The 15,388-nt window shown below is 45.7% G+C and overlaps 1 protein-coding gene across 1 annotated transcript in view; it reads left to right on the top strand.

The window, feature by feature from the left end:
• Positions 1–15,388, top strand: part of KLHDC1 (kelch domain containing 1) — a 68,287-nt gene that overhangs the window by 41,196 nt on the left and 11,703 nt on the right. Inside the window, exon 8 of the mRNA XM_074956565.1 lies at positions 1,839–1,897. Coding sequence (XP_074812666.1) covers positions 1,839–1,897 — 59 coding nt within the window. The remainder of the gene's footprint in view (positions 1–1,838; positions 1,898–15,388) is intronic.

The following is a 15,388-nucleotide window of genomic DNA, read 5'->3' as shown; positions in this document are numbered from 1 at the left end:
GCGTCTTGACCAAACTCTGGACTTTGGGCCTGTAAAAAGAGCCGGCATAGTCTATATATCAGGTTGCAACATAAACAGCATATGGATTTTAGCCCTTCAGTATGGAATTGCCACCCTTACTTCTGCAATGCTGCTGGTGGGGCGCTGCCTTCAGAGCTGGGTGCCCAGCAAACAGCCACCACTCTCTAGCCACCCAGCTTTGGAGACAGCACAGAAGTAAGGGTGGCAATACTGCGACCTCCCTAAAACAACCTTGAAACCCTCTTGCAGTTTCCTTTTGGGTCAGGACCCCCAATTTGAGAAACGCTGGTGTCCTCGTGAAATCTCTATAGTATAGGGTAAAAGCACACAAAAGACCAGATTTCACAGTGGGAGACCAGATTTCATGGTCTGTGACACGTTTTTCATGGCCGTAAATTTGGTAGGGCCCTAACTATATCCTAGGACTAAAAAAATCAGGACTATCCTCAGGTTCAATTAGAGTTCATCTTGCAGCTGTTGTGGCTTTCCACTGCAAGATTAATGGACATTCAGTATTTACCCATCCTATAACAAAAAGGTTCTTCACAAGTATTTGGAACCTCTATCCTTGACAAGATCCCACTCCACCTTGGGACCTTTATCTGATGCTACGATGCCTCACTGTTTGAGCCCACGGCAACCTGCTCACTCATACATGTATCTATGAAGACAACCTTTCTCATAGCCATCACATCCGCTTGAAGAGTGGGGGAAATAGTGGCTCCCATGATGTACCCGCTATATACAATTTTCTTCAAAGATAAAGATACATTATGATCACATCCAAAGTTCCTACCTAAAATACCTTCCTCACTCCACCTGAATTAGGCTATTTACCTCCCATCATTCTTCCCCAAGCCACATGGGAATAAAAGGGAGGCCATGCTCCACATGCTAGACTTATATGCCAGAATTATTCCTTTCTATTACTGAAAGATCAAAAGGTTCAGCTATATCTAAACAAAGGCTTTCAAAATGGATTTCCGGTTGCATTCACCTCTACTATAGTCAATATGATTTGCAAACCCTCCCCCTGCCCAGGAACTCGAACACGCTCCATGAGATCAATCTCCACCTCTATAGCCTTCCTGAACAATGTACCAATTACAGAAATTTGTAAAGTAGCCATCTGGGCATCAGCCCATACAGTCACAGAGCACTATGCAATTGTGCAGGACTTAACATCGGATGCTCTCTTATGACTGACTGTCTTATCATCGCTCATGAATCCAACTCCGAAGCCCCATCCTTCCAACAAGGGGCACTGCTCTCCAGTCACCTAAAGTGGAGCACCCATATGGGACACTACTTAAAGAAGAAAGGGGTATTCACCCTGTGCAGTAACGGAGGTTCTTCAAGATGTGTCCTCCTATGGGTGTTCCACTACTCACCCTCCTCCCCATTACTTCGGAGTTCAGACATGGACTATGCGGTAGAAAAGAAACTGGTTTGGCCACACAGCACTATATAATCTCCAAAAGCAGCACGAGGTGGGGGAGCGCATGTGCGGTCCAAGTGGGCACTGCTACTGAAAATCTCCAATCACAGGCACAGGGAAGCAGACTCACATAAAGTGGAGCATCCACAGGGACACACATCTCAAAGAACCTCAGTTACTGCACAGAGTGAGTAACCCTCTCTTCTGATCTGGGGATTTTTCAGACTGTTGTGCTGAGCTACATGGGTACAAATTTCTTTTAATAGAATGTTACTTAAATACATAATATCTAGGAAGATCTCTGAAATACTCTACTTTATCACATGCCTAATTTAAACACCTGTTTTTGAGCGTTTTTTTGTTTGTTGTTTTGTTTTAGCAAACTAGAATGAATGATTTGCATTGTCTGAATTTAGACACTTGGATTTGGTCTGGAAGGTAAGTTTGGCCATGTGCCACTTAGTTATAGATAACAGATTGGAAATATTTAACAGTATGTTTTAATGCTATTATAGTAGCTTTTCTAGGAGGAGAATGGGAGTTTTTGAACTATTTCAACAGCTGTTACATTATTATTTCAATTTAATTTGTAGTGGCTACTAAACTGTTCTCTGTTGTGCTCCAAGGACCACTGATGCTATCAGGCAAATTTTCAGCACAGCATGTAGTGATTTAGTTGCCTCATTTTCAGACATGGGTAAATTACCACTGAAATTTTACTTTCGTATGTCTTTTTAACATTAAAGTCCCTATATGTCTTATGTTATGTAGATGAGGGTCTTCTTTATATTCTAGATTGGGGAAAGGTTTTAATGTATATCAAGACAAACATTTAAGAAAACCCCCAAAGAGTAAAATTTACGAGGGAAGACTCTTTCGTAAATATTTACTTTTTGATAAAGTTTGTCAAATTATTTTTTTTGCTTCCTATTATTACGCTTGGTAGGGAGCATTTATGATAGAACCCACTAGAGAAGAGGAGTCACTGTTTATATATTGATTTTCATGTAGCTGTTTTAGACAAATGTCATTTGATGGCCATTGTGTCTGTTCTTCCCTACGTTGCCTAACTGTCATTTCATGCAAGGCAGGGGAATACAGTGTCTTCGAGTGTGTGTCCATGTGGATCCCACTCTAAGTGCATGTGACTTTTGCACAAGATTAGAATCTTTGAACAACAGTGTTCTTTGGGCCACTCTTGCACCTGCATGGTCTTGCGCCCCTCACCGCCATCCAAGTGCAGAGTGGCCGTGATTGCCCCTCAGTTCCTTCTTGTTGTCCATTGCAGTGAGACAAAACAAGCAATGTCTGCTGCTACCACTTAGTGGAAATTTCTTCTCCTTTGATATTTGTCATCTAGTTAGTCAGTTATGGTTAATTTCCCAATCAAATCATCTTTTTTCTTTAATTTTTTTTAAACATTTAATTTTTCTCTGGCGCTTTGCACCAATATTATAACCTACAGTGGCAGATTCTAAGCCTTTGGGCTTCTTGTGATGGACTCATTCCTCTTACAGTCAGCCATAAATAACCACTACCTTTTTTGTCTTAACAAGAACCATGTGCCAGATCACTGTTCAGTTTGCCATTCTTTTTTTTATCAGAACAAGGAAATCCAGGGAAACTTGGTTAAAGTTTTATCTTCTTGAGATCTCAGTGAGAGAAATTTCAGACCTTGAAAAAAGGGCTTTAACATCTAAAATGGGACCGGTCACTTCTAAGTCACAGCTAGGCAGTGCCCGTATTAGCTGTCATGCAACACCTAACTTTCAAAGAAAAAAGGGGGTCTTCATCCTATCCTAGATCTGAAAAGAGTGAACAAATATATACACCGTCTAAGATTCAGAATGGTAACATTCTCCATCATCCCTTCTCTTCAGGCTGGAGACTGGTTTGTGGCTCTTGACCTTCAAGACATGTACTTCTATATTGCAATCCATCCAACCCACAGGAATTATCTTTGATATTCAGTAAAGATATACAGTAAAACCCAGTCATTACCAATATAAGATTGTATTATTCAGCCTGTCCACAGCACCGAGAGTCTTCATAAAATATCTACCTGTTGTGGTGGCCTATCTGAGGAGACATGCCATTCATGTCTGTCCATATCTTGACAATTGGCTGATCAAAGGCAAGTCTCATCAGGAAGTTGCCAGAGCCCTGAACCATGTCTTTCACTTCTTCAGACAGCTGGGCCTCATGATGAATTACAAAAAATCCTCCCTCAACCCATTATAGACAATAGAGTTTACAGAAGCCTTAATCAACTCCAAACTGACAAAAACATACTGTCATAGGGGGACTGGCTCCTTTAAGAGGGAGCAGGCCCATCGACCTGTGCCTGGTAAATTGCCTTCTAATGGGACTGAAGAGAAGACACCCGGCATATATAAAGGGTCAGGCAGCAATTGGGAAGGGGGAGACAAGAAGGGGCAGCTTGGATTTGGTGGAAGGTCCCAAGAGACAGCAAGCTGCTGGAATTTCTCCAGAGAGCAATAGTGGAGAGCTGTTGCGGGAAGAGAGTTGGTAAAAACTCAGGGCCAGGACAGCAGCAGAGGAAGTTTGCCCGCTGACCTCTTTTGAACCAACGGAGAAGGAATATCCAGGTAAACAATTATGTGGGCTGGTGTTCCAGACAAGTAACAGGGAGCTGGGAAGAACCCAGGAAAAATGTAGATCTTCAGAGTCTAGAAAGCTCAGAACCAGGACAGCAGTGGAGGGAAGTTTGCCGGCTGACATCTTTGAGCTTGTCTCTTTCAGGGAGAAGGAAGTCCAAGAGAATAATTTTGATATGGTGGGAGAACCCAGGAAGGACTAAGAACATAAGCCCAGCGTGGGCAGACCTTGGTTACTTTTTCATTTTTGTTAAATGCAAGGCAGGCAGACTCTGTTTATTTTGCACTTTTCATTTGGGCTTTGAGTTTGGCTAAGGTACACCAGGGAGAAATCTTGGTACCCGCCAATCTGATTAAAAAAGGGAGACTGAAGAAGAGCCTGGCTTTTGTATTATGATGAAGGACTATACGTTGGGGGGGTTATTTTGAAGCATTTATGTTAATAAATTAGCCCATAGCAAAGGCATTATTGAACAGAAAAATGAAGATGGAGTTTATGAAGACCTGTATATTGGAGATACTGAGGCTGTGGCACCTCTAGCCATGAGGGGACACTCCAGGAGGACCTGCCTTGTTACACATACCTTTCTGCAGACAGATTTCACCCTCACTAGATGATGACCACCAGCATCAAAATGAATCCACCAACCACAATAAGAACCTGCCTCAGACTCCTAAATCACGTGTCAGTATGCATGTATGTGACACCAGTAGCCAAACTTCATCTACATACAATACAAGATTGGCTAAGGTTCGTGTTTCACTCCTTGGATCATCAAATGAGCATGCACATTGTGATTCCCACTCACATTCTGTCATCATTGAATTGTTGGTCCAACCCAAGAATGCTCAGAATGGGGTCCTCTTCTCTACACCACCTCCTTAAAAGACACTGATACAGATCCATCAGCAACAGGTTGGGACATACCCCTGGACAGCCTCCAAATACAAGGAACTTGGGTTCAAAAGAACAATATCCTACACATAAATATTCTAGAATTACAAGCGATCAGATTAATTTGCATAGCATTCCTTCCTGTTTTAAAGAATTCTGCTATGCAGGATCTCACGGACAACACATCTGAAATGTTTTATGTAAATAAATAAGTAGGTGCCCGCTCACCACCCCTTTGCCAGGACAGAATCAAGTTGTGGACATGATGTCAAAAACATGGGATAACCCCAATAAATCTCCATCTCACAGGAGCCAACTATGATTTAGCAGACTTTGTAAGTAGACAATCTGTCATCAACCCTGAATAGTATCATGCCAATATCAGAGATGCCAACCCTCCCTAATTTTCCATAATCCTCCTGATTTTTATATGTAATTACAAAATTACTAATTCAGGCTTAAATCTACTAATTTTGCAAGCACACACATTATACGCCTATGTACAAATATCTGTTTGTCACTCTCAACCACTCAGTTCCGACAAACTCAGCAAATAGCACCTCGGCCACAGGGAGCATTTTTCTCCACCATCCCTATGGCACGTGCACAGAGTACACAGTGAGGGTCTGATGGGAGGCAAGCTGCGGCAATTTTGAATGTGTTGTGGTGCTGGTGGATTCACTGTCCAGACCACAGGCTGCATATTGTGTTCTGACTGCCCCGTGTGGACCCTGATGGACTGTTAATGCACTGTAGGTGTGACAGAGAAGGCAATTCCTGCCATATCCATTAGAGACCTTATTGAATTAAGTTTAAGTAGCTTTGGGGTCCATTGTATTAAATGAATGCCTTATATTCATTATTATGAGCTGGGATTGTGTGTAACATCTGTAGGGGGAGGTGAATGCAAATTTCCTGCCTCTGGTTATGCAGAATCCCAGCCTTTTGAAGCTACTTCCGGAGGGGAGGACTACTGTGTACTAATTATCTGTTCCCGGAATCTGAAGATCAAAGGCCCAAGCTATTCATGGGGATGCTTGTTCTGAGCTAAGGCTGTTATGAACTTGTAACCACAGGGAAACCCCTTTGTGGAGTTTGAAGGACAGACTCCTACAAGAGCTCTTGTTGGAGTTGGAGTGATCTCTAGTAAGCTTTTTAGCATGTTTGTAGGTTCTTTTATTGCTTTAATATGTTTTTTCTGTAATGCTTTCACTTTAAGAATAATATGCTGACTTATAAAGAGCTGTGTGGTAACTAATAACTGCTATCAATTACCCTAAATTCAGGCTTAAACCTAGAAAATAAAGCACAGACTGGCCTGGTTGGTCAATCTGGCTTGCTGGGGCTATCACAATGTACCCAGGGAACTGTGCAGCCTGGAAAAACCCCAGTCGGGAGGGAGAGAGGTGCAGGTGTCTGTCCAAGAGAAGTGATGGTTGAGGAACCAGGAGCCTAGAATGGGTGCCCTCAGGGGACCAGAAAAGGGGAATACAGGTGCGGTTGCCCTGAACTACGATGCTAGGTATGTAGAGCGCACCAGCAGGGTCTACACAGGATAGCTGGAGCTCAACATGCAGCTTGGGCAGTGAATCCAGCTCCCCTGACCTCACTGACAGTTGCCGCGGCTTGCCTTCTGCACAGTCTGTGAGGAAGGAGAAGCCAGAGGGGCAAATGAAGGCAGCAGTGGAGGAGGAGAAGGAATGTAAGAGAAGAAGTAGAAGAGAAGGAGGATCATTTTGGGAAGGATGTCCAGGCCTGGGACTGACCAAGCCCTAAACTTCATAGGAGGGCAGCTTTCCTAGGGCCAATCCTCCCCTTCTTTCTCTTTGGGGGATGGGGCTCAAGGACACAATGAGGGTGTGGCCCAGGGGCTAAGATCCCTCTAAGCTGCGTGGCCACGCAGCAGGCTATAAAGGGCCATGCAGCCACAGGGACCTCGAGAGGAGAGAGGTAGGACATGGGCGGGGACTGGAGAGAGGAGCAAGTTGGAGCGTGCAGGGCTGCCTCGGGCACCTCCCCCAGAGCTCTGTGCTGCCAGCAGGGAGAGAGGGGACGGACCTTCCCCCCCCCTCCGCCCCCAGAGCTCCGTGCTGCCAGCAGGGAGAAGGCTGGGAGAGTCCTCTGTCCCTGGACCTGGGGCAGATTGCACCCTGAACTCCTCATCCCCGGCCCCACCCCAGAGCCCGCACCCCAACCCTCTGCCCCAGCCCTGAGCCCTGTCCCACCCTCCGAACCCCTTGGCCAAACCCCCGCCACACATCACCTCCATATTGGTGCACATAACAAAATTCATTCTGCACATGCACTTAAAAAATTAGAGGAAACAATGCCGGGGGTCAACTCTGTCCCCTCTTGGCCACAGACAGGGAGATGATGGGAGGGGAGAAGGGAGAGGTCCCAGTTTCTCCACAGGGAGAGGAGCGGATGAGGAGAGAGAGGTCCCAGTTTCTGAGAAGAGAGGGAAAGGGGGAGAGAGGTCCAAGCAACCTCCCTAATGTCCCAAAAAGTCTCAGAGCAAGGTTGGCATATATGCAGTATTTCACTGATGGGGAAACCCCACTATAGACATGTTTGCCACAAAAGCGAACACAGTGTCTTTTGCTTCAGTGGAGGCATGAGCCCAGGATCCTTGAAAGACACCTATCTCATACTGTGCAATCAAGGTCTTGCATACACATTTCCACCGATCCCACTGATACCCAGTGTGAAGTTATCTGATTAAATTATGACTATGTAGATCATTGTTGCTACCACTGTAGTGTCTATGAAAGAGTTATGATTTGCTGGATATGATTATCCTATTTGTATGCATGCATCATTTGTATATCTAAAGTTATGAATGTTAACTATGTACCTGTATTTCAAATGTGTTTGCTCCTGTGGTATCACCCACAAGGTATTTAGCCAGCACATTGTAAAGGGACTGTCCAAGTTGAATGGCCCATCAAGGAACATTTAACTCACAATGGACCATGAAAGACACCTATCTACACCTAATGGACTTTCCTGTGTTCTAGCTAGAGTATGGGTAATGGCCTCTGCTATAACTCAGCAGAGCATGCTAGGGCATGTGACGAGACCATGTGACATTAAACTCCATCTTGTTACCTGTATTTTTCCACAAGCTGTGTGGAGGGGTTTGTTTGAAACAGTGGGTTTCCCTCCACATGGCAGAAGCTATAAAAGGCCCTGGAAATACCTCCATTTTGCCTCTTTCCTGCTCAAGCCTCTGGACTATGAACTTATACTAATGGGAGCATTCTATCCAAAGGACTGAGGACCTTCCAATGATTTGAAGCAACCAGAGACTTAACAAGCCAGCAGTTTATTCCATCACTGCTATAAGCCTGATCCAAGAACTTTGCATTTATTGTATGTATTTGATTCCTTTAACCAATTTTAACTCTCACCGTTCTTTCTTTCTATAATTAAACCTTTAGATATTAGATACTAAAGGATTGGCAACAGCGTAATTATTGGGTAAGATCTGAGTTATATATTGACCTGGGTATGAGGCTGGTCCTTTGGGATCAGAAGAACCCTTTGGTTGATTAAATTGGTTTTTAAATAACCATCATCATTTTAATAAATCATCATTAAGCCTAGTGTTTTTGGTGGTGATATAAGGACTGGAATACCTAAGGAAACCGCTTTTCTGACTTTTTGTTAGCCAGTGTGGTGAAATAGAATTTTACTTTTGTTGCTGGTCTGGTATATCTTATGGGAAAATAACCACCAGTTTTAGGGTATATCTGCCCTATTTCTCGGCAGTTTGTCCTGAATTTGGTATTCTCAGTTGTGACCCACTGAGGCACAGTGACACCCAGGTTAATATGAAAAATCAGACATGGGGCAGCCACTTGAATCCCGATAACTCCAAACTTGGCCAAGACAGTTCTGGGTAATAGACCTCCTCGAAATATCAACTGAAGCTCCAATAGTGCTTCCAGACTGTCCAGTCGTAGTGTCACAGAACCTAGGTCAGGTACTTCACCCAGACCTGAAATTGCTACAGCTGATAGCCTGGATGCTAGCAGGTTGAATGCTACTGACAGAGACTGTTCACTAGAGATATTAGAAATCCTACTGCAAAGCAGAAAGCTGCCCACAAGGAAAACTTACTCAAAGTGGAAATAATTTTCAGTTTGGGCAACCCAACACCTGACCTATTGTAGGCCCCTGTACCTAAAATCCTGGATTATATTCTGCATTTGAAACACTCTGTACTTTCAGTCATTTCCATTAAGGTCCACCTTGCGATGATTTCATCATGCTACCACCCCCACTCAGTCATGTTCCCCCCCACTGCATTCAGATTTTTAAAGGGGTTACTCTGTACTTAACTACCAGTAAAGGAACCCCCTCTGGCATAGGATACTATCCTTTCAAGCCTACAGGAGTTCCCCTTTGAGCCTGTCTTGAACTGCTCTTTACACCACCTTACTCTCAAGACGGTCTTTTTGGTCACCACTATGTCAGCCAGAAGGTCAGCAAACTCCAAGCTCTCACAGCTGATGCTCCTTACACAATGTTCCCCTTACGGTTATTAAACCCTACTCCCTGGACTTGGCAGCAAGATCAGATGCCAAATTTGGTAGGGAAGTGTTACAATCACTCTTTAGTTAGTGGCAGTTACGATTCTTCAGTCCCACCTTACAGATGGGGCACTGCTTATCAGTCACCTAGAATGAGCTCCAGGAGCTCCACAGACTTATACTCAGAGAAGGAAAAAAATGGTTACTCAGCTGGTAACTGTGGTTCTTCTTTTAGTAGATACAGACATATATTGCACTTAGATGAGTGCACGCCCAGCGCACCAAAGCTGTAGAAATTTGCCTAGCAGTACCTATAGAGGGACGTCACTCACGCTGCATTGTTGTAGCCCTTCCCCTAGCTACATGAGGTGGTGCCGTCCTGACCTTCCCTCAGTTCCTTCTTACCACCCATAGCTAGAGTCAGAGCTCTATGTGGTATTAACTTCATAACCTCTCAACTATTTTAGTTTTTTTCCCTTGTATATGGTTAGTAGTACAGTTAGTGTTAATTGTAGTAGTTTGTTTCCTTGGTGATGCCCTCACAAGGGTTTAAACATTGTCCTTCATTTGGGGGAGCGATCCCCAGCAGCAATCCCCACACGTGGTGCTTGCTCTGTTTTGGCAATGCCCACATCAAGAAGCATTGTACGATCTGCAGATCATTTAAGAAATGGACTCAAGTGGCTTGGGACCTTTGCCTGAAGCAGCACCTGTTTGAACAGGCCATGCAGTCTACTTCATTACAGAGGCCCTCATTGGGTGAGAGACTGCCCTCAGGCTCCGAGACTGCTACTGCTTCATGTTCTGGAGCAGGCACCTCTCTGAAGAAATGGAGGAGCCATTCCTCATTGACTGCACCGAGGAAAAGGTTGCATAAGACCAGTCAGGACTGCTCCAGATCTCAGTGTGACTCTTCCACCTCCTCCAGAAAAAGTGTGGACTGACAGGGAGTTGGTGCAAGCACATGGGATGGCGTGGGTAAGTCTAACGCTTCCCTGGTACTGAGTATAGAGGTTAGAAACCCTGTTCCGTTGACTGTGTTTCCGTCCTCCACGTGTGCATTGAGTCCAGTACTGACGAGAGAGATGCTGGTACTGACTGTTTCCATGTCGGTGGTATACCAGGCAGCTACAGACCTTCTCTGCCTCTTGTTCTCAACCTCTACTTTGGTCCATGACTTTGCCAGGGTCGCATCATCTATAGCCCTGCCGATTGAACGAGCTGCTGAAGCCTTGGGTCTTTTGGCATTGCACCCCCATGTTCCCCTTCCACAGATCGGGGAAGCAGGGCCGGTACCAGGATCAGTACAGGGGACCTCTGTATTGGGAATCTTGTTGGCACTGCAAATGCTTCGGTGGCGGCTTTCACTGCTCTTAACGTTGGTATTGCCAGATACTCTGGTACCGCTGTTGACTTTGGGACTGACACTGCTTCCGGCACCAGCATGCTTGGTACCAATGGTACTGCTTCCCTTGGAAGCACTGCTTCCTGCCTCATTCTGGGCGAATGATGAGTCATACCAGTTACTCACTCCCTCTGGTCTCATTCTGTCTTTATCTCCTGGATCCCGAGATTCCTCAGCGTCTGAGTTGGGGTTGTCATCCTCCTACTCTCCAGTGCCTGACCAGCATCCCCTGGCCAGGTGCCTACTGGTCACCAATGCCTTATCCATGTCAGTGGCCTCTATAGAATCCGTCAGATGCTCTTCAGTCACGAAGGTCCCACTCTTTGTCTCGCTTGAAGGTGAGATCGCCAGCCAGGTCTGCAGTGGTGACCGTCAATATGCCACAGGCACCGGGGGTCCTTCTGTCCGCACTGGAAAAGTATCTTCCTTTCACTCAATTAAGGGCCTTGTCTTTGTCTCCAGACAATTCTGTGCTGCCTGGCTCATCCTTCCCTTCGGTACCAGAGAATTTTAAGATGTACCAAGACCTTCTGCAGTGTGTAGCTGCTTCCCTCAGTATCCCAGTGATGTTCTCTTGCACAAATTAGTGGATATCTTGCAGCCATCTGCTCCTGGGAGAGTCCCCCTCCCTATCAGTGATGTGCTCCCTGAATTGACTACGGCTCTATGGAGCATACTGGCTTTGGTACTGCCTGCAGCTGAGCGAATTGAAAAGTGCTATTTTGTTCCTCTGCAGGGATTTTTGAAGGGTTTTACTCCCATCTACCCCCAATTCCCTTGTAACTACAGTGAATGAGAGAGCCCGGCAGGGCAGGTTTAAGTCCACACCCAAAGATAGGGACTCTAAATGATTGGCCCTCATGGGAAAGAATATTTACACCTCTTCCTTACAGGTGCGGATTGCTAACCAGTAAGCTCTGCTGTCCAAATACGATTTCATTAACTGGACAGCTATGTCAGAGTTCGCAGACCAGCTGCCCAAGGCCTCATGAGAGGAATTTTGGGTATTTGTCACTGAGGGCTGCTTGGTACCTAAAACGTCCTTGCAGTCCACGCTAGACATTGCAGACACCTCAGTCAGGATGATGGCCTCTGAGGTCACCCAGAGGAGGGCTTTTTGGCTGCAGAATTTGGGCATTGCCACTGATGTCCAGCAAGCCATTGAAAATTTGTCCTTCAACAGCCAAACCCTGTTTTTGGACAAAACTAACAAGATGCTGCACTCCTTCAAAGACTCCAGGGCTACCCTGCAGTCATGTGAGGAGTATACACTCTGATGGTGCAGAAACACCACTACGGCGTTCAAAAGCAACACCAGCAGCAGTATCGTCTGCAGTGCATGTTTGGCCAGCCTTTCCCTCATCCAAGGCAATGGGACTACCCCAGAAAGAGGGATAGATCTCATAGGAGAAAGCAGTCAGGCTTGAGATTGAACCAATCCACACACTGTCCTACAAGCACCCATTTTGACTCCTTGCTCCAAAGCACTGTTCCAGTCATTGCTCCTCTCTCCTCATCTCCCCTGACTTTGGGGACAGGCTGGCCCACTTTCACAATGCTTGGGACTTGATCACCACCAACAGCTGGTTCCTAAGCACCTTCAGATCAGGTTATGCCATGCAGTTCCTCTCCACCCATCCTTCTTCAGGGACCCCTCTCATGAGATGCTTCTTCTCAAGCAGGTCTGCTCTCTGCTGGCTTTGGAAGTGGTGGAAGAGGTTCTGCTGGAACACTGGGTCATGGCTTCTACTCCTGGCACTTCCTGGTACCCTGATCCAAGGGAGGGGTAAGACCCATCCTTGACCTTCGCAAGCCTCAACAAATGTATCAGATCTGTGAGGTTCCAAATAGTCACTCTGTTGATTAGTCTCCGTCTGTTGTCGCAGAACAACTGGTTTGTTGCTCTGGACTTTCAGGATGCGTACTTTCATGTGGTGATGAAAGCCACAGAAAGTTTCTTCAATTTGTTGTGGCAGAATGCCACTTTCAGTACACAGTGCTTCCATTTGGCCTCTCTTCTGCCCCTCGGGTTTTAACCAAATGCATGATCATTGTTATGGCATATCTCAGGAAGAAAGGAATTCACATCTTCCTTTATCTGGATAACTGGTTACTGAGGGGCAGATCTAGAGAGGAAGTTCTTGCTCACACTGGCACCACACTGCTCTTGCTCAAGCATCTGGGTCTCAGCCTAAACACTGGGAAGTCAACCTTGGCTCCCACTCAGAAAATCGAATTCAATGGGACCCTGTTAGATTCCACAACATTGAAAGCATTTCTGCTGACTGACTGTTTTCAGACTATTCACCGTCTTTGCCTCAGTCTGCAGTCTCAGCTTTCCATGACAGTTCAGATGTGTCTGAGGCTTGTGGGCCACATGTCCACTTGCATGCAGGTGGTCCAGTTTGCAAGGTTGTGCGTTCTCCCCCTTCAAATGTGGCTCAAGATGATTTACCATTCTACGCTTCACCCTCTAGACAGACTGGTTCATCTGTCTCCCTGAACTCCTTGCAGCGGTGAATGCATCCAGAGAACATTTGGCAACATATTTCCTTTGTCTGGTCCTCGCCAACCAGGTCAATTGTTACTGATGCCTCCCCGATGGGTTGGGGGGCACACTTAGGGTCACTGAAAGTGAAGGGACTGTAGTAGGAGCAGGAGGCCTTACTCCATATCAATATGCTGGAGCTTCAGGCCATCTACAATGCATGTCACACTTTTCAGGACCATATCAGAGACTCAGTGGTTCACATACTTACCGACACTACCACCATGTTGTATTATGTGAACAAACAAGGGGAAGCACACTTCAGATTGCTCTGCCTAGAGACAGTCAGGTTTTGGCAGTTCTGCATTGAGGAGACCGTAACTCTGAAAGCTATTCACTTATCCAAGGTTCATAATCATCTCACAGCCCATCTCAGCAGCTATTTTTCCCTGAGTCACAAATGGTCCCTGAAGACAAGTGTCCTTTGGGTCATCTTTACAGCTTGGGGCATCCCAACGATCGACCTGTTTGCTACAAGGGACAACAGGAAATGTCATCTATTCTGCTGTCGGGGGGCATCAGTCCAGGCTCCCTGTCCAATGCTTTCCACCTCAGCTGGCAGAGGGCTCTTCTCTATGCCTTTCCACTGGTCCCAATCATCCCTCAGGTCATCCTTGGATCCTTGCACTCACTCCTTGTATCTCCCAGCGTGGCTGCTGCCTGGCTGAATGAGGAGGAAGAACTGTGTTCAGTGGCTGTCCAACAAGTTCTCTTTATCAATGGAAAACCCTCCACCAGGATGTCCCTTTTCAGCTAAATGAAAGTGATTTTTGGTGTGGTCAATAGCCCATGGAATCCAACCGACACTGGTCTCTATCCAGGACAGTTTGGATTACCTGCTGCACCTTCAGGTGTTGATGCTTGTGTTTAATTCACTGGAAGTGCATTTGGCAGTATTTATTGGAACTTCATCTCCCCATTCCAAAAAGGTCAATCTTCTGCAGTGCCATGGTAGCAAGATTCTTAAAAGGACTCCTTCATCTACATCCCCCGGTTTGAGAGCTTGTTCCTTTGTGAGGCTTTAACTCAGTCCTAACGGTCTTAATGGAACCTCCATTGAAGCCCCTGGCATCTTGTCCCTTTCCGCTTTTGTGTCAGAAAACTGCATTCCTGTTACTGATAACATCTGCAAGGAGAGCGTGTGAGTTGCAGGCTCTGATGGCAGAGCGTCCTTATACACAATTCTCCAAAGACAAAGTGACCTTATAACTGCATCCAAAAAAAATTTCTAAAGTGATTTCTCAGTTTAATTGGAACCATGCGGTACCTGTGTTCTTTCCTAAGCCGCATTCATCTCCAGAGGAGTGGTATCTCTGTACCTTAGAAGTCAGACGATGTCTGGACTGGACTGGACTAAACTGTTTTGTGCTTTGCCTCGTTTGTTTGTGTCATATGCAGATCGCATGAAGGGTCAAACAGTCTTTTCACAGACTATCTCCAAATGGATAACATCCTGCATCAAGACTGCATATGAAATAGCTCTGGGTAAGCTCCCTCAGTGAGTGCAAGCTCTTTGTACAAGGGCGCAAGCAATATCCATAGCATTCCTCAGTGACATTTCCATATTGGACATTTGCAGGGCTGCTACATAGTCATTGATTCATACATTCACAAACCATTGTGCCATAACTGCATATTCCAGGGTGGATGCACCCTTTGATGGAGTGGTCCTGCAGTCCTTGTTTAAGTAGGCTCTGAGCCCTGTGTCCTGGGGGAGGTACTGCTTGTGAGTCACCTAAATAGAATACACGTTTGCATCTACTCGAAGAAGAAGAAATGGTTATTTACTTTAACTGGTTCTTCGAGATGTGATGCAGATGTGTATTCCATGACCCACCTTCCGTCCCCTCTGCATCAGAGTCTCGTTCCTGGGTGTTCAGTGCGAAGGAACTGAGGGAGGTTTGGGGCAGCACCACCTCATGTAGCTA

Source organism: Natator depressus, chromosome 6, assembly GCF_965152275.1.
Source record: "Natator depressus isolate rNatDep1 chromosome 6, rNatDep2.hap1, whole genome shotgun sequence".
Taxonomy (NCBI): Eukaryota; Metazoa; Chordata; order Testudines; family Cheloniidae; genus Natator; species Natator depressus.
The sequence above is the reverse complement of the archived record's forward strand: the minus strand, read 5'-3'. Positions and strand labels throughout refer to the sequence as shown.